Here is a 21718-nt window from a genome sequence, read left to right as displayed (position 1 = left end):
GGAGCAAGGGGTCTCTGAGCTTCCCTGGAAAACTCTTCCCTGAAAGTCTGAAAGGGCCGAGGCAGAGGAAGACCCACACCCCAGCCGCTCAGGACACACGACCGCGGCGCCCAGAGCTGGCCCCTCAGACGCTGCCCAGCTGGGAGAGAAAACCAGCGCTCGCCACGCCCGCCCAGCAGCCACAGAACCGATTACTGCCACAGTTACTCCCACGTCCATCCATTCACACACAGAAAACAGACATTTACGGGGCACCCACTGTGTGCCAAGGAGGCCGCGCAAACAAGAGTCCTGGGCCCTGGGCACACTGAGCTGTCACCGCAGCCAGGTGGTTAGCAGGCCATGAAGCCACCAGGACACTCGTCACCGGCATACAGCAGCAAAAACCAGGAGCTGACGGTGACGGAGGCTGCAATGGTGGCAGGAGGCCTCTCGCCAGCAGCACCCTGCGTTCAGCCGCCGAGACAGGGCGCAGGAAACCCTGACTGAGGAGAAACTGCTGAACAGACTTCTCTGCTACTCCAGTGAGTACAGAAATTAATAGTTTAAAATCTTTCCAAAAAAAAACACCAAACAGATCCAGATGGGTTCACTGGTGAATTCTACCGAATATTTAAAGCAGATATAATATCAATCTTTTAAAAACTCTTCTACGAAACAGGAGGGAAATTTCCAATTCATTCCATGCAGCCAGCATTCTTCTAACTCGAAAGCCAATAAAAATACCACACATTAAAAAAAAACTACAGACCAAGATCCCTTATGAAGACAGACTCAAAAATTCTATTTTTGAGAACACTGGCAAACTGAATTGTGCAACATTAAAACAAACAAAAAAAAAGCCCAGGATTATAACCAGCACAAGTGGGATTTATCCCAGGAACGCAAGGTTGGTTTCATGTCTGAAAACCGATTCATACACTACACCATATCAAAAGGACAAAAACAAAAACATGCAATCATCTCAAAATCCAACACTCAGTTGTGATTTTAAGAACTCTCAAGCACAGACAGTGAAAAGGGGCTTCCTGCACCTCCAGCAAGAACCTGCGGCCACCACACGGACACGTCCCTAGGGCCAGAGCAGGCACGAACGTCCCTGTCCACTCAGTGCTGGCGGCTCCTGCCATCAGCACAGCTGGGCAAGGACAGCAAGTCAAAGCATCTTTACTCACAGAGGACGACACCCTGACTAGAGAGAGTGACAAGGGACAGACACACGCCACCACCAATAAACAGCTCCAACACCATGAGAGTAGTGAGGACGCCCCATCCACGTGTCCCTCCCAACAGCCCAGCTGCGCCTGCAGCTCCACCTGCAGCGCACACAGCTCCAGGGCAGCCGTCAGCTCCTCCCCCCTCGCCAAAGCCAACCCCGCCCAGCACTGCGACCTCGACCTCGGAGAGCTGCGCGGCCGCCTGCCCATCTCTGAGACGAGGATGGTCCGGCCATCTGCTGTCCTGTGAGACTTGGCCGTACCCAGCCCAACTCAGAGTCACAAGAAGGGGCCGGGTCTGCAGGGCGGGAGGCTCCGGCCAGAGCCCCTCCAAGGCACCTGCAGAGCTTGCTGAAGTCCTTCGCATCCAGAGTCTGCCCCGAACGTCACGGGGCTCTCCCGGGCGCAACCGGGCCCGTGCATCAAATGTGGGGAGCCCCCCTGGGGGCCGCAAGGCACGTCCACAAGGCCGGGCTGAGCGCGGCGGGAAGCAGAAGCGACGGCCACTCGGCACCTGTCCCTCCCTCGGCTCAGGGCCCCAGTGGGTGACACGTCCTGCTGTCACCTCAGGGAAACTCAGAGTCCTTTCTTCCCTGCTCCAGAACACGGCTGCCCTGAGCCAGGACTGGTCACTGGGCACCATCCCACCCGCCTGTGTCCCTCAAGGACACCACAGTGAGGGCTGCAGTTCTCCGGGAACGCCGGGGCTGCGGGGATTTAATCCTGACCCGCCCTTCACAGCTCTGACGGCTCCGCCCCGGAAGCCAGAGTGAGCAGGAACCGGCAGCTCCACGTGGGGCTTCCGCCGCGGCAGTCCCCAGCCTGCTCCCCTGCAGGTCCCTCCTGCCACAAAGGAGTGAGCTCACCAGGGACAGCACTGGCAGTGACAGGGACTCGCTGGGGAACAGTGATGGGAGACAGTGGCCCTGCTCGCTGACGGGACGGTCACAGAGCCCACCCCCACCTCAAGTCAAGAAATGTCAAAACGAGGAGACTTACGGAGGCAGCTCTCCTGCAGTTGACGTTTCGGTCAAACACCGCAGCAATCACCAGCGCACTGTGGAAAGAGGGAAATGACCAATGAAAAGGAAATTCACAAAATACAGATGTGATGCCAAGGAGGCCTTTCTCTTCCTTTTGTTCTTTTGTGCCTGGGGTCCAGCTGACAGCTCACCCCACAGAGAGCACGCGGCTCGGCTGGAGGCCCAGGCAGAAGCCCAGCCGGGGCGGGAAGGCCCACGGCAGGGATCCGGGGCTGCACGTTTCCCCCCTCAGACACTCGCGCTGGAACAGCGGCCTGACCAGGCTCCACACTCTGGGCAGACGGCAACGCAGAGCCCCTCGTGGGCAGGGCATCTGCTGTCCTGACAGACCCACTGGCCCCAGCCCAGGCCCCTGCGTGCCCGGGGACTCCAGCGTCAGGCTGTGGGTCACCCTTCTGCAGTCCCCAGGGGCCGGCACCTCCCCAGACAGTCCCGGCCCACCCTCGGACCTTGACTCCTGTTCTCCATCCTCCTCCTCCCACAATCCCCAGTTCTTCCAGCTTAAACGACAACAAAGTCCTGAATCCAACCACGTCTGTCAGTGCCCCTGTGGGCGGCAGCAGGACGCCCCTCCTGAAGATGCCCACGTCCTAACCCCCCAGGACCTCTGAACACGTGTCCCTGCGCGACGGGGGAAGTGAGGCTGCTGCCAGCGGACCTAAGGTGAAGAGATGGCCCTGGAGCACCGGGTCCCTGCAGCCCCGTGTAACCAGGAGCCTTCTGGAGACGGAGGCAGCGGCCGGCGTGTGACGCGCACCTGCAACCCCAGCGCCATGGGAGGCCGAGGTGGGAGGCCGAGGTGGGAGGCTCGCTGGAGCCAGGAGTTTGAGTCCAGCTGAACACGGGCAGGGCTCACTTCGGAAACCAAAATGGAAGCAGGAGGCAGAAGAGGGAGAACCAGGGACGTGCAGCACGAGAAGGACGAGGCCGGACTGGCTGGCGGACGGGCAAACAGACGGGCGGACACGCCACGCAGGGAGGGCGGCCCAGGCAGCCGGGGCTGGGCTGGAGCCGCGGTGTCCCTCCAACAGGGACTGTGAGCAGGGCACGGACGGGGCTCGGGGTCCAGACGCTGCTCTGACGCCCAGAGGAGCGGCCCGGCATCCTGGATTCGAAATCCCACCCGCTGAGAGGGACTGAGACTCCCAGGAAGTGGGGGATTCCAGGGCTGGGGCAGGGAAAAGGAGCCAGGCGCAGGTCGTGGTGCAGGACAGTAAAGAAATGGTCGAAGACGCAGAGACAGCCTCGTGCTGCAGGGACGCAGAGGCCAACCTGAAACGGGCAAGGCCGGAGCCCCGAGCAACAAAGCGAGCACCGTCGGCATCCGGTCACAGCCCCAGGGGAGCCAAGCATCCCCCACCCACCCTGGCACGAGCGTGTGGTCAGGGAGACGGGAGGACAACAAGCCCCTCGAGAAAGAGCTGCGAGGACCCGGGGGGAGCAGGGGAGGGTGCGACTGTTACCAGGGGAGCTCGAGGCAGCCTGGGCAACGGCGAGGCCCTGTCTCTACAGAAAAACGTTTTTGGAAAGCAATTAACTACCTGAAGATGGTAACAGACCCAGTATTAGTATCTGCAGTGCTCTCTGTTGACACTCCTCGTACTAATGGAAACTGAAAACAATTTCAGAAGAACTCTGTTAACAGAAAATCATCCCCTTTTCCTCTCTAAACTCCTTATTATATAATTCCTGGCCAAATGAGAAAAAAATTACAGATTTAAAAGCAAAGGGAATTCATCTTACTTTAGCATGAACATTCTAAGATTGATTGTATTTCAATATGTCATGATGGCTCTTGCTCACAAAATCTTAGAAATCATTAAACGGTTCAAAACATGTATTACTGTGACCTTTTAATAACTAAAAATTATGTAACTGCTGTTCTTAACAAAAAATTTGTATTTTATTATAAATATATTCTCAGAATTAATGTAAGGTTAAGTATAACGTTTTCACACTACTAACAGCTTCATTTTCTAGAATCCATAAAATCGTGTGTTCCAGGAAAGACACTGACCAAGAAATTTCCACCTTCCTAGACCATCTGCCTCAAGAGAGCCGCAGGCTCACACCTTCACGACTCTGGCTCCAGCCGATAATACCGAAATTTCCACACCGAATTCTTGAAATTACTCATATTTATCCTAAATTACTATTTTTAAGTTATGACACTGATTAATAAGAATAGAACAAACACATGGAAGAAATGTGAAATCATCTTCCACCCTCACAAGCCGGCTGCGGCAGCACCGCCCGGGCCGGACCAGGGCCCGGCAGAGACAGACGCGGTGCTCCCCGCTCTGCCCCTCCGAACTTTCACCCCGGGCTGCAGAGGCCGGGGGCAGAGCCTGCTCCCAGCCTGGGAGGGGCCTGCTCTGCAGCACGGGGAGGGCTCCCAGTGTGCGGCCCCCACTGCAGTAAGTGCACGGGAAGGGCTGTCCCACCCATGCCTCTTCCCTGAGGCCTAAGCGAGGCCCCGCCTGGGCTGAGAGGTGCACACTCGCCTGCAGGTGTCTCTCCCAGTGTTCAGGGTTAGCGCCAGGAGCACAGGTGGGTCAGCCACCCTCCCCCGCGGACGCTCCAGTGAGGCCAGGCCCACTCACTCAGCTCTTGGGTCTGTGGAGCGAGAACAACCGCCCCGCCCCGGGAAAGCCAGTGCTCACGGTCGCCAAGCAGCTGCTCCACCCCCGCCTCTCCGCCCCACGCCCAGGGGCAGCTGCTCTCTCTGGGCCGTGGGGCCACTGCCCTTCCCTCTTCACAGCCAACGCTTCCCCAGCATCACAGCAGGGGACACGAGGACACGAGGACACCCTCACCTGTGAGCTGCACAGCAAACAGGCAGTTCATGTGGACAAAGGGGACGGCTGAGGCTTCAGTATGAAAACGTCACCACAGCCGGGAGCCACACACGGCCTCACCCACTTCAATCAACTCGGCTTTTGCACTTACAAGTAAATGTCACAAAGTAGCTACTGCTTTATCTATCTGTGTTTCACCAAACTTCACAGAGTGTCACAGGACAAATGTAACAGTGCTTGAAAAACACTGCTTTACACTAACTGCGGATTTCTAAGTTAACTCGACAAATCAACATGTACCTATGCATAGAACAGGTTTGGTTCGTTTTGTTTCTAAGAGGCAGGGTCTCGCTCTGCTGCCCAGGCTGGAGAGCAGTGGCGTCATCACAGCTCACAGCAACCTCGAACTCCTGGGCTCAAGTGATCCTCCCGCCTCAGCCTCCCAGGTAGCTGGGGCCACAGGTGCCACCATGCCCGGCTAATTTTTTTATTTTTTGTGGAGATGGGGTCTCGATATTGCCCAGGCTGGCCTGGAACTCCTGGGCTCAAGCCATCCTCCCGCCTCAGCCTCCCAGAGTGCTGGGACTGCAGCGTGAGCCACCGAGCCCCTCCTTGCAGCAGGTTTTTAAATATTGTCTTGATTTGGACTAAATTTAAAAAAACTACTCTATCTTCACATTTTCAGAACAGAACTGGCTTATCTAGAAATACAAGTACGTTTCAAATGCAAACAGGTTTAATGATACTGGTTAAGCATAAATGTAAAAGCTCTTTCCCAAACTACTGCTCCCACAGGGCCCCTGACACCCCCCCACCCCCCACCCCCGGGCCTCCGCAGGACAGCCCTGAGCCCAGCACAGCTCACCCTGCACTTCCACAGGCACTGGGAGCCAGACCGCAAACCAGTGAGCTGAGACATGCTGTGTGTCACCTGCTGGCTCCCCGGAGAAGCTGATGTGACACCTCACCAGGTTTCCCAACACGGACAGGGGCTGTGTCGGACAGAAAGGGGCGTCTCTCCCACGAGGCGCAGGGAGGCTGCGCCCCGACACGCTGCAGGCTCGGCAAGGAGCCAACGTCCCGGACCCAACTCAGTTCTTATTTGCATCATATTTTGCACCAATAAAGGGCAAAGCACGCTGCTCACCTTAGGTAACAATGACCCTGTCATTCTGAAGTCAAAAATTTTGGAAATATCAGACAATAATTTATTGTTCATCCATGGGTTTTTCTGAAAGTTGCACATCACGTCTTTCTTCCAAGTAAAACATAAGACCTGCCTGTGGCTAAATTCTGTTCCCCTAAGCCCTAAAATCCGAAGCTCGCACAAGTTAACACGATGGTGAAACACAAGAAGTCCGTGAAGTGCTTTTGGGCCGCAGCAGAGCTGTCGCGGAGACTGCGGGTTCGGCACGTCCCGCGGGGCTGGACCCTGGTCAGTCATCTCTACTTAACTTTTCTTGAAAAACAAGTGCTACCTCCCCTCTGGAAGTCTGAAAACACCGAGTGAGAACAAGACATAGCTTTGAGCAACGCTTGCTGTTTCCTGCTTTTTCAGGACAGTCCTGCCCTGGAGGGAGAGATCTCCCTTCTGGGGCACAGCCCACGCTGCCCGGCAGGTTTGCTCTCGGTGAGCTGCCCGGCAGGGGCGTCGCCCCAGCTCTGCTTACAAAAGAGTTTCAGGTGAGGAAATCGCGGGGAGGTGGCAATCAAAGCACACCGCACAGGCAGACTCCGTCCTCCCCCTCCTTGCGAACCGGCTTTTGGCTGCCGGTCGGGAGACGTTTCTGGATCCCTCGCAGCCCTTCTGCGCTGCTTCCACTCTGCGAGCTTCACCCCTGCTACACCTGCTCCTCAGGACCCGCCACTGCTCCACGGGACAGTCCCTCCGCCTGCCAAGCTGCGCACAATGCTGAGGAAATGAGCATGTTCCAAACTAACCAAAACTGCCCTGAAACATGATAAAACTTACCTAAAAAGTTCCCTTTTGATATTTATAAAACAGAGAAGAGCAGTATAAATTCACACTATGAGGTGGAAAAACAGTTAATCCAAGTTTCTTTAGCAGAAAATTAGGAAACAATTATAAGGAGTGAGCCACTAAGCCCCAAGCACCTGGGGAGCGAGGACGCCCCCGCTGTCACCGCCCGGCTCTGCCCCACGTCTGCTACTTAGGAAACTGCATTTGTTCTCACCTGTCTACTTTCACAGGACCCACTGAAGAATCTGTGAAAGTGTAAAGGCACAAAGATTTTATCGTGTGCCCGAGCTAATGGGCTTAAAAGCTGATCATTAAACGTGGGCACCGGGGACAAAGGAAGCGGCCAGACCTGGGGAGACACACCTGACCGATACCTGGGCGGGCGCAGGGCTCGCGGGCAGGGAGGCTCCCGCCACAGCATCCCACACACTCGCTCCCCAGCCACCTGACGCACCTGCCCGCCCTCCCCGGCCAGATGCCTGCAGTCGGCTCGGCGGACAGGGCTGGAGCACAGGTTCCCTCGGAACCTGTCAAACTGGCCTGAAATCTGCCGCCGGCGGGCGCGGCCCCAAAGGGCACTCACTGATCTGACGCCAGCACGGGCACAGGTAAAGGGGCGAGAGGCGCCTTCTGGGCAGGACTCCCCGGGCCGCCAGCGCGGGCTCCGGGGCTGAGCAGAGGTCAGAAGGTCTCCGACCTTCCTGAGGACGAGCCTGAGACCCGCCGCCCGCCTGCCCAAGGCGCAGTGCCAAGGAAGCCGGGGACACCAAACCCCCATGACATGACAGGAGCCAAGCAGGACCCGCCCTCACACACCACCTGCTCCCTGGCTGCACGCCTTACGGCTGTTCTGAGACCAACGTCATTCCTAAAGCCTGCGGGTTAGGTGCCGTCCCCTCGGCCCTCCAGGCCCAACTCAGGAACTTCGGTCCTGATGCCCTACACAGCCCCTGGGGACCCCCCCACCCCACTGCAGTCCACCTTGGGCAGACCAGGCCGAGCCCACGCCGGCCACGTGCTGCAGCTGCTGCACAAACCAGCCCTGGGGCCCGGACCCCGGTGCACGGGCAGCCACGCAGGGCAGCTCACGGGGCTCCACGCTGTCCGGCTCCTAGTGACACAGGGGCGACCCTGGGGTGACAGGTGCCCCTGCTCCCCCAGCACCTGCGGGAGCTCCACACCCCATGCTGTGACACTCAGGACACAGGGCCGAGGAGCACACGGGGGCAGCACAGGCCTCGACCTCCGCAGAGCACACGCGAAGCCTCCAGCCCCGTCTGCAGTGTTTCCCGCAGACTGACGTTTTATTTGTGAAATCACCGGTGAGATGACGCTGTGACAGTAAGGCCTGAAGTTGCGGAAAGCAGCACCTCTCTGCCTGTCCTCGCAGCGGCCGCTCCCTCTGCCCCATGAGGGGCTGCCCCACTCCGTGGCAGGGACTCTCCTGGGACCCTCCCACCTGCACCTCTTCTCTTCAAACGGACAACCTGACCCGGACACTCTACCCTCAGCCCTGCCATGGGATCCAAGCTCTCGCCCAAAAGAGAGAACAGAGAGAGTGACGGCCGGCACATGCCCCCTCTGCGCCTGCCGGTGCTCCCCTGGCCCCATCGCCCCGCCAGCAGCCCAGGGGTCCCCAGAAAGGGCTTGTAGCTCGCAGATAAGACACTGGGGCTGTGAACCTGGGGGACTGTTTTCACTCTGGGATGGGACCCGACTGTGCAGAAGCAGTCACACGTCCGAGGGGCGGGTCCCTTTCCCGCCTCCCAGCAGGGCCCGTGGGTCGCGCTCCGGCCAGGCCGCGCTCAGCACCCGCCGACTACGAGACGTGGGCAAGTCTCCTCTGCGTCCGTCCTCACTGTACCCGCAGGGAAACCTGGCGACCAGAGCCCGCTCTGAAGGCCACTTCAGACACCATATGAGATGCCGTCCCTCCAAGGAAGTTCTGTTGTTCTGTGACAGTTGACACAAACAGTACGAAATATAAATGTTCTTGCTTTCTCTCCCTAGTTACGGAATAAACTTCCAAAAAGTTGAGGATTGGGACAGAAAGCAACAGGAAGAACCTTCCCCGAAGCCACGTTCAACACCACACAGACCGAAGCTCACGTGCACAGAGCAGCGGGCAATGGGCCACATGGGCGCACGCGGCAGGGCCCGGGGGCTCAGTGGACACCCTGCGGCCTGTCCTCACCACCCTTATCCTCCCTCTGCAAGATGCTGCTCACTGAAGACCACCAGCCACAAGCCCCCGGGCAGCAGCACTGTCAGCGTGGCCGTCGGGGACGGAGACAGGCAGAGGCACGGCCACAGCTGTTCTCAGCCGCCCTGGCCTCAGGTCAGCCTCTCTCCACAGGGCCCGCAACAGGCACCCTCGGCTGCGCCGCTGCCCTCCAGAGTGGACGGGGCGGCACGGGCAGGCAGGTTTACGACTTCCTCAGGAAACGCCTTATCCCCCCGAGCAGGGGCAGGACCCTCATGCTCCACAGGCTTTGCTGCGGTGCAAGAATCTGGATTGTGAAACAGAGGCCCCGTGCTGCGCTTCCAGGGTCCCCGTCCTGACCCTGCTAAATATGTGCGGAGAAGGAACAGCAGCGAGAACAGAACACGGCTCCAGCCGCCAAAACCCTGCGGGGCCCACACCGGTCTGAGCCAGGGTGCCGGGCAGCTGTCCTCACAGCGCCCCTCTCGCCAGAACCGGCAGCGCTCCCCCCACCCACCCTGCGCTCTGCTGCTGCTGTTCACAGAGCCCCCGAGGGAGGCAGCAGGGACCAGCCGGCAAGGCTGAGCCGGCCACCAGGGGCATCTGCCCTGCCCAGGCCAGGGAGGCGGCACGGTCCCCAGATGGAGCCTTCTCTGGGGCTGGCCCAGACCTGGCTGTGTTCACGTTCTTCTGGGGCGTCTTATAAAGAACCTGGGCTGCCACCTCCTAAGGAGCTGTGGGAGGCAGCTGACAGGACGTGGGCACGGTTGCGAAATCCGCTTTCCTCGTTCATTGTCCTAGTAAAAGTTGTCAAGTAAAGTGCTGGTGTAAACCTCGGGCTGACTCAGCCGGGGCCTCCCACCCTGTGACGGGCACTGACACTGAGTCACCTCACTGTGGATCCACCTCTGCTCCTTCACACGCCAGGAGGGAGGGAGCACCTGGCCCCTCCAGTTCGGAAGAACAGCTTCCAGTCCAGACACGGAGCATCACCAAACTTACTACGCTGGGGACACACTTGTGCATTTTTCCTAAGTGAAAAATATCAGACCCTGAAAGTCGGCCTGGGCCCCTCTGTGGGGCTTGCTGGGCACACGCTCACACCCAAAGCCCACGCAGGAGCCGCCCCGGATGCGGGGCCCCGCCAGCCGCCGCTGGCACATGGCTCTGGGGTCCCGGAGACCACACAAACCTGCTGGCTGCAGTTCTTCCCCCGGGAAGCCAGAGGAAGAGTGTGGCCCGCCTCCAAGAGTTGCCGTGAAGCATCTATTTACACCTCTCTGCTGAGCACCCAGGGCTTGTCCGCACAGCGTAGAAAATTAAGGCCAGACAAACCCAGCCCCTCAACAAAAGCAAACACCGCCGGAAGGTTTCCTTCTCCATCATATCCAGCACATTCCAGAAAACTCCTGATGAGAAGGCTACAGACAGCCCGATTTCCAACACTCACCGGCTGGGGCCCAACATGCCGACACAGGGGTGCACGACCGATCCCTCACGCTCGCTCGTGCTCCCCCACAGCCCCCGAGGCCCCGCTCACCGCAGGCCGCGCTCTGGCTGGACTGCTCAGCCCCGGAGGAGGAACTCGGCCCCGAGTTGCACAGGCTTCTCTCAGGAGTACCTGCCTGCAGCCAGCCCGACTTCCGCTCACCCCCACAGAGACCACCTCGCGCCACGACCCTCAGGCTTTACCTCGAGATGGCCGGCACGAAGGGCGTCAGCTCCCGCGGCTCATAGGCGCGCGCGAAGGACCAGCACACGTAGCAGGCGGCGTCCCTGACGTTGGCGCCCACGCTGCAGGCCCCCCGCTTCTCCTCGTACGTCAGCGCCTTCAGGATCACGGGGACAGCTGGCAGGAGACAAAGACTGTGAGACGCGGCCACACGGGCAAGGTGCGTGGCCCCCAACAACCAGCATCTGCAGCAGGGCACAGCCGTGGGGCCAAACAAGGTGTGTGAGACGTGTGGGGTAGACCCGAAGTCACGGAGAGACACACGGCCTGGTCAGGACATAATATGTGAGAGGAAGACAAGTGATTGTCCCAGGCAGGTGAGAAGGATTTTTATAAGTTCCCCTGAAATGACGTGGAGCAGTGAAAGTCCCTTCTGCACAGCTGGAACGTGGGGAGAGCCGGCCGCGGGCTCAGCCTGAGAAGGCTCAGGAGACGCAGCCGCCACCAGGGAGGGTGGGACGGCCACAGGGACAGCAGCCTGAGCCTCGTGGTCCTGGGACGCGCAGAGAGCAGCTCGGCGCACAGGAGGCCCGGGCCTCACGGACGCCGGGTCTGCTCTGAGGGCTCCGGGGTGAGGCCTGTGTGTGCTCTGTTCTCTCAAACACCTGCAAGTTAAGGGAACTCGAAGTACCTGACGGATTATCTTCCTGGTTCCATTTGAAAATGTGTCATTAAGTGATCCGAGATCACACGATTTCTGACCATTTTAAGGCACGTGATGAGGATACTGGCGTGTCTAAGGGAGCCAAAACTTTACTCACCTGTTTAATTTATTAGGTTCATGTATTTCAAGTACTTTGGAAGGGTCTGCTTATTAGAGACAGGTACGTTACTTAAAAATAAAATATGTTACATTTACCCATCAGGTTTAAAATGCTTAAGGGAATTTAATTTTATAAATGAACCAAATGTTAATTTTAAAAAGCCTCTTGAAAATGATCGAAGGAAAATGTAGTAGAAAGAAGCTTAAAAAAAAATTTCTGTTGCAATTCAAAGAAAAAACATTCATTTTTTACGTCACATTAAATGAAATTTTCTGAAATTCCACACTAAAAACTCCAATTTATCGATTCAAAATAGACAACTATGCTGCCATAAAATAAAGCATACTAAACAGCTCACACTGGTGCTTAAAAAATTGTTAAAATTAAAAATGCGCGAAATATCTATTCGTGAAGCCACTCCTGGGCACGGCGGCCGCCTGGCAGAACTGCTTCTGCCAACCAGCATGGGACTCGACCGCGCCTCTGAGACGCCAACGGCCGGAGACGGCCCACGCCCCGGCGGCGGTCAGCGCAGGACCCAGGGCCAGGCCGTGTCCTGCCACGGGCCACACCCAGCAAGAGGTCTCCAGAGCAAAGCCGGGTGCTGCAGTCGCCCTCCCAGGGCCAGGCGCCCGCTGCAGAGACGGCCGCAGGACTCTCAGGCTCACTGAGCCGGGTGCAGGCGCGGGGATGTCGGGGATGTCACCCAGACAAGTGAAGGGGGGAGTGGGGGGTCGACCACTGAGCAAAGAGAACAGAACGCAGCGCAGCAGGCAGCGGTGAGACGGACGGAGCCGCGAGGAGCACGGCACAGCCCAGGCCCGCGGGAACCAGCTCCACCTCAGCACCCGCCTGCCGCCCCCAGCACCCGCCTGCCGCCCCCCAGCACCCGCCTGCCGCCCCCAGCGCCCGCCTGCCGGCCCCCAGCGCCCGCCTGCCGCCCCCCAGCGCCCGCCTGCCGCCCCCCAGCGCCCGCCTGCCGCCCCCAGCGCCCGCGTGCCGGCCCCAGCGCCCGCCTGCCGCCCCCCAGCACCCGCCTGCCGGCCCCAGCACCCGCCTGCTGCCCAACACCGTGTCGTCGGGGAAGGACCCTGCAGGTACGGGTACATGAGGTGCCAACTGTGTGCACACACCACTGTTGGCACAAAAATTACCTCCCAGAAAAACACACCCAAAATCTCAGGCAAAAAAATCACAAGAAACAACTGTAGGTCTATAAATATTATCCACCAATTTCCGCTCCAACTTTTTGCATCTAAGGATTTCTCATTCCACATGTTAAAATAAATGGCAATCATAGGGTGATGATTTTTAATGATCATAAAATTTTTATTTATGAATTTAGTTAAAACTACATAAAAACAACTTTCTCCAAAATAAAGAGCTCAAAGATACGTGACAGCAATCACACTGTGACCTGCACAAACAGCTCCTCACAGGCTCCTGGCCACGGGCACCTGCCTGCACAGGGCCCACCGAGGCCGCCCACGCCTGTCCTGGCCCCGCCAGGCTCTGCTGAGGACGGCGAGCAAGGCCCGTCCCCGCCAAGTCTCGTTTCTCCGGGACACCCCACTGGCGTGTGCCACGGCCCCGTCCCGCACAGCTGCTCCTGCCCCGGCCACACCATGCTGGCCCCCCGCACGGCAGCCGCCCCCTTCGCTGCCTGCTCCCCACCCAGCCCCAGCAGGGCCCCCTCCCTGTCCCCACCTGCAAAGCACGTCCCAGGGCCTCCCCAGCCCCCCGTGGGCCCCACGTTCCCTGTCCCATGAGAGGTCGGCGCTGGCAGCACCAGGCGACCTTCACAGACAAGAGGCCCCGAAGCCGACCAGCGTCTGCCGCAAACCGGAAACCACCACGGCTGGGAAGAACATCACCGCTCCTCAAAAAGCTCCTCGAAAACGTCGGATGTTTGCCCGCTCAAAACGAAGCTCACGGTCAGGCTCACAGAGCTCGGATAAAACACCGAATCAAACGAGAGAGCACCTCTGCACCTGCCGCAAAGTCACTAAATCTCCTAAGTGAATTTAAATTGATTATCTCAACTTGAACAAACCAAACCCGTAACCCTTAAAAGGTCCTCAGCTGTTTCCCCTGGAAACCCAGCTCACCTGGAGCTACCCTTGGACTTCTCACGCTGCCCACACTCACGCTCTGTGCTGACGGGGCCACGCATGGCACGGATGTCAGGCTGACGGGCTGTAGCACCTTCCGGAGAAGAGCACCGTTTACATGCAGCGTCACGGCCAGGCCAGGCTCCCCCCGATGCCGCCGAGCGCCCTGCCCACAGTCCGGGGAGACTACTCGGCAGTTCTAGCCTCGGGGGATCTGGACACTGATGCTGAGTCCCAATTTATGGGGCCACTGGACAAAATCAATTTCCAGACTGACAGTGGTGAGTGACAGTGGTCAGTCAGCACTTTCAGCAGCCACTTCAGCCTCCTCCGCACCTGGAAATGGCTCAGCGCTGCCGGGAGAAGCCACCGAGGTGAGGACGCAGACCTCCCACCCAGCCCACCAGGGCCTGACCTGGTCGGAGGACCCGGTTTCCGTTCCCACGTCAAACCCTTTAGGGTTCTCTATGGGGCCACTGTCTTTGGCCAGTGGGGTGAGCCAGCCAGGGGAGACACACACGTCACTGACTGGTGCCCACCGACGGGCACCTGCCTCGACACACCGCGGCTTCCTCACGGCTTGACTGGCAGCGCCTGCGGGGAAAGCAGACGGCCCGGCGGGTAACGCAGAGGCTGACCCGGCCCACTTCTCTGCCTCAAGGAAAAGGCCAGCTCACGAGAGGGCTGCAGGCTGTGCCCTTGGGTAGCCGCCTGGCCTTCCGCTGTCACACGGGTGAGCTCCTCCATGTGCTGCTGTCCCCCCACAGGCCCAGGTCAGAGACGCAGAGGGCAGCGCCCACCCAGCGCGGCTGCGGTCGTCCAGCGGAGCCCCCGCAGCAGAGTCCCCGAGTCTCTGTCCTGCCGTTCTCCAGGCGGAAGCCCCAACGAGGCCTGTGATGCTCCTCACAGAAAGGAAAGGAAATCGATTTGCAGAACGTAAAAGCTCAGAAGGAGAGCGAGTGAGGTGACAGAATACGGACAACCAGCCTGTGGGCCCTGATTCATCCCGGGCAGCAGGAGCTGCAACCCGGGGGCGGGAGGACGGTCAGGCCGGCACCTGCCGCTTCCGACCGGGGCCCGCGGCACCTGGCCCTCTGCAGCCCCTTCTGTGTGGACGGGAGTCCTGGGCCCCTGGTTCTGACACCCAGGGACCCAACAACAGGGACAGACCAGTCTCAGTGGCCACCCCAGGTACTCCGACGATCAAAAAGCTGGGGGTGGGGGGCGTGGGCATTTGGAATAGAAACTCCTTTTTGCCCTAAACTTTAAAAGTCATTATCAGAGGGGAAAAAAATTTAAAAACAACTCTTTCCAGATTCAACAGGTTCAAAATAAGGAAACTATTCAATAGCTTTGAACAAAACCCTTTCTCATGGTTCCAATTACACACTGCAAATGCATGTCAAATATATAACATACCCCAGAGGGCTTCCTTTTGGCAAGGCAGAATCCAGCAGTGTAATCTAAATACCCTTCTCTCTAGACAGCATGTCATTTGTTTAAGGCCAACTGCCTCAGGAAAAACCAGCCTCCAGGTGAGAGAAACGACTTAACCCTCCAAGTGCCGACACCGTGGGGTCCACAGACTGCACAGATCCGGGGCAGGGAGGGAGCCAGGCCCTCTCTGCAGAGGCAGAAATCGTCCCCCCTAGGAAATCAGTGCACAGCACATCTTTGATAACTAGTGAGATTTACTAATTTTAAAAACAAACGTCACTTTGAGGCATAGACTTCTGCAGGTGTTCCTGGTGCAAACCACACCTTGCTGGGCCTTCCCTGCTGGACAGGCAGGTAGAGAAGGGCAGAGCTGAGGGGCACACGGTGGGGCAGGCGGGGAAGACGTCGCTCCCGGAGGAAGCGGGGACCTGAGCTGCTCCATCCCGGCGAGGGAGGCCGCGTGGGCAGGGCGTGGCAGGGCGTCCTGGCCCCACGCAGACCCAGACCCGACCCAGACCCCGGGAGGAGCCGGGAGGAGCCGGGGCCAGGAGAGCCGCTGCTTCCCCGGAGCGGGCGTGGCCACCTGCAGAGCTTCTGCCTCAGCCCGGCACAAACAGCCATCATCCCTTTCTCAAAAATGCAGTCCAACTTGCTCAGGAAAACGCCAACGCCGAGCTGGCTGGGGGCAGCAGGAAATGACGGACAGAGGATCTGCATCCACACATATCTGGGTTCTGTTCCCACAGGACATTTCAGAAAAACTGTCCCCAAGGCCCTCGGTGGGCCTGCGGCCCTGTGACTGCACAGGGAAACAGACAGACGTGCAGCCTGCCCTCGGGGGGCGAGGGGCCCCACCCACGGACACCAGGGGACCTCGCCAGGCCTCGGCTGCCCGCACGGTGCCTGAGGGTGTGGGGCACCAGCACCCTGCTGCGCCGTGTGGGTGGGGCCCTGGCCTGCTCCCCCCGACTCAAGTGCACCCCCTCAGCCGTGGGGAGGGGTCCCCCACAAGCCAGGCCCCCTCTCTCCCCACGGGAAAGGCACACGGCTGTGCCGGTCCAGGAAATCCTCCCACCCACCTGTCCCTGTGAACCAGGAGCCCACTGAGCCCACAGGGCCGAGAGCCCGGCTCCTCTGTGCAGGGGCCGGACAGACCCCCCCGCAGGTGACCTGAAGATCACCCGCGTTCCCGCCACAGCGGGGGGCGCACCACGGGCTCGAGGGGGGGCCATTACCACGACACACATCAGCCCACACGGAAGGAGCAGAAGCCAGGCCACCCAACTGTCACCAAGCTCGGGACTTTACAGTCACTGGGTAAGAGCACAGAGTGTACCGGCTGTGACAGCAGGTCCTGGAGAACACAGAGGGCCGAGGGCACAGTCTGCTTGGGCGACCGCAACAAGGAAAGCCATGGCCTGGGACAATCGCATCACAGCAGGCTTTGTACTCTGCGCACTCAGTTTGTTTCTTAATGAAATCAAGCAGTTAGACCCCTCAAAGACACCTGACAGAGTGAAATTTAAAAAGCACATCAGAGGTGACTCGTCTCTCACCCACTCTCCTAAGGCAGCCAGAGACCTCAGGGACTGCAGCAGCGGCCAGCACCCTCCTCACCGAAAGCCGCCTCCCGAGGACAGACTCAGCACCATCCTGCAGAGGCTGCACGTGACAAGGACATCTGCAGGTTTAGCACCGAAGATGTCGATCTACTCGGCCGACACTGAGTGTGAACCACACGGCAGCGGTGAGAGCAGCACATGCCCACGAGCTGTGCCCGCTGCAGAGCAGGCAGGGCTGCATCTGGCCCTGGCGCCCTCTGCCCTCCCCAGGCCCTGGCGGTCCCTCCAGAAGAGCCGGCTGTCCCGGAGGGCCCGGTGCTGCTGCTCCTCTCGAGGGGAGCCGTGTCCGAGCCCAGGGGAAGCCCCGGCCCTCCGGTCAGCGCTGTGCTCAGGAGCACCGAGGAGCACTCCTGCCTCAGCACACACCCCCGTGCCGCCTGCGGAGCCCGGGGCACACCCTCGAGCACACTGCCTCACACACGGCAGGTACGAAATTATTCTGAGTGAACAGGTGTTTCTCCTCCATTCTTTCTCCACGAACCCACACTACTTGGGATGTTTTTCCTGTATCTCTGCACTTCCGCGTCACTTTGCAATGTTTCCCAACTGCTTAAGCCATTCCTCCTGGAAATACTTCCCTCACGTTCGTCCCGAGCACAGTCCTCCTCCCTGCTTCTCCGTCCCTGCAGCATAACACAGGGACGCCGCTCTGCCCTCGAAGCCAAGTCTAACGTGGGCTGCTTCAGCCTCTCCTGGCTCTGCGTGCACAGTGCACAGTCTACGGCTCCAGAAGGAAAACTCTCTTCTTCCTCCCGAGCACCCGCCTGGCCTCTGGCAAACACGGTGCAGCACGTGCTCCGAGGACAAAGCCAGGGCCTGGACCCAGGGGAGGACAGCGACCAGGGTAGCGTGGTCTGTTCTCACACCACAGTCCCCGGGCTCCGGGAAGCAACACACAGAGATTCAGATCCAGCCTTCACAGCTGCAATTTGCGACATGAATAAGCCTCCCAAAGAAGCGTCAACGGCAGGAAAGCCTCCGCCAGACACGCCCACCTCGGCTCCCATCAGCCCAGAGGGAGACGCCACACGGCCACCCTGACGGAATGCCAGTCCTAGCCTGGGCGGCCACGTGGACTTCCACAAAGCTCCACAGGAGACTGATTTCTCTGCCACCACGTGACCCGTGCCCGGCGTCCACATGCGCAGGCTGGTAGCTGGGCTGACGCACTGCTGGAAGATGGTTCCTAAGCTGGAAAGAGCTGGCAGAACATCACCCACTGTGCTGACAGTCAATGAACAGTTTGCTCAGAAATAATCCTCAAATAGACACCATAATCTTCTACCACAACACTGAATTTTTAATTTTTTCAATACTAAAAACCCACACTTTGACACCCTTTACTCTAAGATTTCTCTTTATGAATCTCTGGGCACATTTCGCTCACCCAAACCGTGATGAGGGGCCACTCCGCCCCGCCCGGCGCCCACGCCTCCCACCTGGCACCATCGCAGCCGCAAGGTCCGCACGGCTCAGCCGCATCCACCGAGTTGCTGCCTGGCGGAGGCACTTCCAGAAAAGCTCTGACTCTCTGGGCAAATATTTTACAATATATTTTGCATAAAAAACCGACAAACAGAAAATGACAGAAAGAAGCATAAACTGGTACCCACAGTAAAAGACAAGACTTTCGGGTTTTGAAAAGAGTTGTCTTCCTCTTAATCACTTTAAACATCCTCTACTGACGTCACCTCACTTTCTAACAAGCTGTACCAGTAACAGGAAACAGGCTCAGCTGAGAATTCCCACACCGGGCCGTCGCGGGGCCACCCACTCGCTCCGTCCACGGGAGAAGTGACCAGGCACAAACAGCTGGGTAAAGGGTCAAGACCCCACATCTTTGGAGAAAAACTTGTCAAAATAAGTCTTTAAAGTCACAGAATTGTCGCTGCAACATCCATGGCCGACTGTGGTCAGGCCCGGTGAAGTGCTGAGGAGTTCGGGGCTCACCGGATGCGGGGCCCCAACTCGTGCTGGGACGTCGCCGGGTGCTCCTGCCGTCACCCAGGACGGGCAAGCCTGCCGCCCTCATGCGCCGCCAGCCGGCCAGGTACCCCTGATTGAAGGAGCTCACTGTACGTGGCCCAGCGGGGCCTGCGGCAGACATGTCTGCTGATTCTGCTGACTCAGGGCCGTGCTGACAGCTGTCACCTGTCAGCAGCCCTGCAGCGCCCGGAGCCAGTGCCACCAACACCTGAACTGCACTTGCGATGGCCACGGCTTTATCAAAATTAAACAGGAAAACACCTAAGGCACCATGGGAAATCTGTCAAACATGAAAAACTCATGTGCACGTGACCACGTCGCTGCCCCCATCCAGGTGCAGTGGTCAAGCCACACCCGTGTGGGGCTGGCGTCTGAGTCCCAGTGGCCAGCCAGAGAGTCCAGCACGGGCATCCTGGCCTGCCCCAGGGGTGAGCACAGACCCCTCAACCAGGCCCCGGGGACACGCTTCTCACGACAGCCCGGCACGTGAAGGCCAGGACAGCAGGAGGCCACCGAGGCATGAACTGAAGCCCCTCCACGGGGACCAGCAGTGCCACGGAGGCCCTGCGAGCGCAGTGCGGAAGGTCCCACCACACACGACAACGTGATTCTGGCACTTTCCCCATCATCAAAGTCACGGGGAGTGGCATCAGCAGGGTCAGCCTGCCCAGCTCACGTTCTGTTTCAGAACTGTCCCTTCCCAAGCAGTCCCAAGTGACCGTTCTTTGCAAATTAAATGCCCTCAGGACAAGAGCCAGCCAGTTCCCGTCCCTCTGGCACTGCCAAAGGCCACCAGAGGAAGGCTCAGTGGGGGTCAGGGCACCCCTGGAGCAAGGGCGCAGGGAGCGCCCACAGCTAATGACACAGTGGCCCAAGCACAGCAACTTGAAAGCAGCAAAAACAAGCGTTCAGGAGGATTAAAGGCTTAACCAGGAAGTCAGGGGCCAGTTCTGCCACTGACTCAGCCGTGGACTCCTGGCGCAGTGCCAGGTCCCACTGCCCCACAAGGACAGTACACGAGCATTTCAGAGCCGGCAGGGCCTGGAGGACCATGGCATCCACGACCCCTTGACCTGAGCTGACAGCCAGGGGCACATGGGGCACAGGCAGGACAGAGGCTGAGGTCCGATGGCCGGGGAGGGGGCGTGTGTGGAGATGATGTGTCATCAGTGCACAGCCAATGACAGCCTGTCCCTGTCTCTGACCCAGTCATCACAGGAGCCTTCTTTTCCAACCCACTGTGCGCTGATGGCTCCCCTGGGCGCTGCCATGGACGGGCAGGACAGCTCGTTCCACAGGGCCCCTCTGGGGCGAGGCTGGATGGCGTGTCGCGGACTGAGAACCCTCCCACAGCCACGCTGCCCGGCCGCCAGGCCTCGGCTGCCTGATCCAAAGACTCTCATTTGCCCAATTCTGAATTCTCGTTTCCATCACTGTGTGCACTCCGGGCTCACGCTTGGACCCTACACTATCCCCAAACCACAAAGCAACTGCCACAGCCCACAACAGCAGCTCGCAGGACACGGCACTCTTGCCCTCCCTGGACACCCTCCCTGACGACTCCCCCCGGCCCCTGGGGCCGTAGCAGAGGCCCTGCAGCTGAAGACCGGGAGCCCCCCACGCCTGGGCCGCATGACCCAGCATGGCCCCAGGACCCTCGGCTCCTGCGCAGGCGCCTGCAGCAGAAAGCAGCGCCCGCGGCTCCTCTTCCCAATGTGGCAGAGCCCTGGATGGTCCACACGAGGCAGCCACAGGCAGCCAACCCTGTGCCGTGGCCCTGCTGGCCCCCAGGGAGGCCCCGAGAGAGCCTCCGCCCGGCTCCGCAGGGGCCCCTCACACCGACAGGCACTGCACACACCGAGTGGATTTCTCTTGCATAGGAGGGTCAGGAAGAATGAAACCAAATTCAAAGAAAACATGGGAATCGCACCAGGCACATCAGAGAACGGCCCGGATCGGGTCCTGCATCCAGGAGGCAGGCCCAGCGAGCGGGCAGACCCACGGAGTGGCATCAGGAGAGAGGCTACTGCGCCCCCTTCACAAGCAAACCTGAGGCTCGGGCAGCGGGGTCCCCAGCGGCGGGACCCACGTGACCTCCCAGGCAGCTGCCGCGCCAGCATCGGAGCTGGAAAATCACTGAGGACGACAGGAGGAGGAGGGTGTGGCCATCAGCTTAGGTGCAGGCAAAGGGTTTTTTCCAGGCAGAAAGATTTTTCACTGAAAGAGTCACTCATTCAAAGAGTCACACTGAAAGAGCTGTGACTCGAGGGCTGCTTCACGCTGCACATTACTTTTTGAGGCAAGAGCGTGGGAAGCAGCTGCGGGACCGGGACTGTGATGTCTAACATGCAACAAAAAGAACTAAAAGCTCAACGCTGACAGGCGTCGGGTGCGGCGTGATCGGGGGGAGTGCACCGTGCTAAGTCAGAGGATGGGCTGAGAAGCTATTACCCACAGAGGGGGGAGACCGGGAAGAAACAGGGTGAGGCTGGGGACGCAGTAGAAACCACAATTTTTTAAAAGGCAAGAAAAACACATTTTTTTAAAGAATAGAAAATGCAATTCCAACAGTAAGAAGGAAGTACAGACACGTCAGCACTTAGATTTAGTGTAAATGGACTAAACTCACCAGATTCAAATCAGAGCCAATTTTTACTCAACATACATCTAAGATGTAAGAATGTAAAAAAATCAAAAGGACAAAAGGCAGTAGCGGGAAAACGCCAGCAGAGGAAAGCCGGGCAGCTGCACCAACCTCGGACGAGAAGAGCCTCGATCCGCCCACACCCTGTGTCCTGACGAGCAGCCCGCGTCCCCACCGCCA

The 21718-nt window shown here is 58.9% G+C and overlaps 1 protein-coding gene across 3 annotated transcripts in view; it reads right to left on the bottom strand.

The window, feature by feature from the left end:
• TBCD (tubulin folding cofactor D) overlaps positions 1-21718 on the bottom strand; it is a 119968-nt gene that overhangs the window by 43928 nt on the left and 54322 nt on the right. For all 3 annotated transcript variants that reach the window (XM_045525800.1, XM_045525798.1, XM_045525799.1), the window contains exons 14-15: positions 10935-11091; positions 2217-2274 (exon numbers count right to left, since the gene is read on the bottom strand). In XM_045525800.1, coding sequence (XP_045381756.1) covers positions 2217-2274; positions 10935-11091 — 215 coding nt within the window. The remainder of the gene's footprint in view (positions 1-2216; positions 2275-10934; positions 11092-21718) is intronic.

The sequence above is a fragment of the Lemur catta genome, chromosome 15 (genome assembly GCF_020740605.2).
Source record: "Lemur catta isolate mLemCat1 chromosome 15, mLemCat1.pri, whole genome shotgun sequence".
Lineage (NCBI taxonomy): Eukaryota > Metazoa > Chordata > Mammalia > Primates > Lemuridae > Lemur > Lemur catta.
Note: the sequence above shows the minus strand (reverse complement) of the source record. Positions and strands in the feature narration are given on the sequence as shown.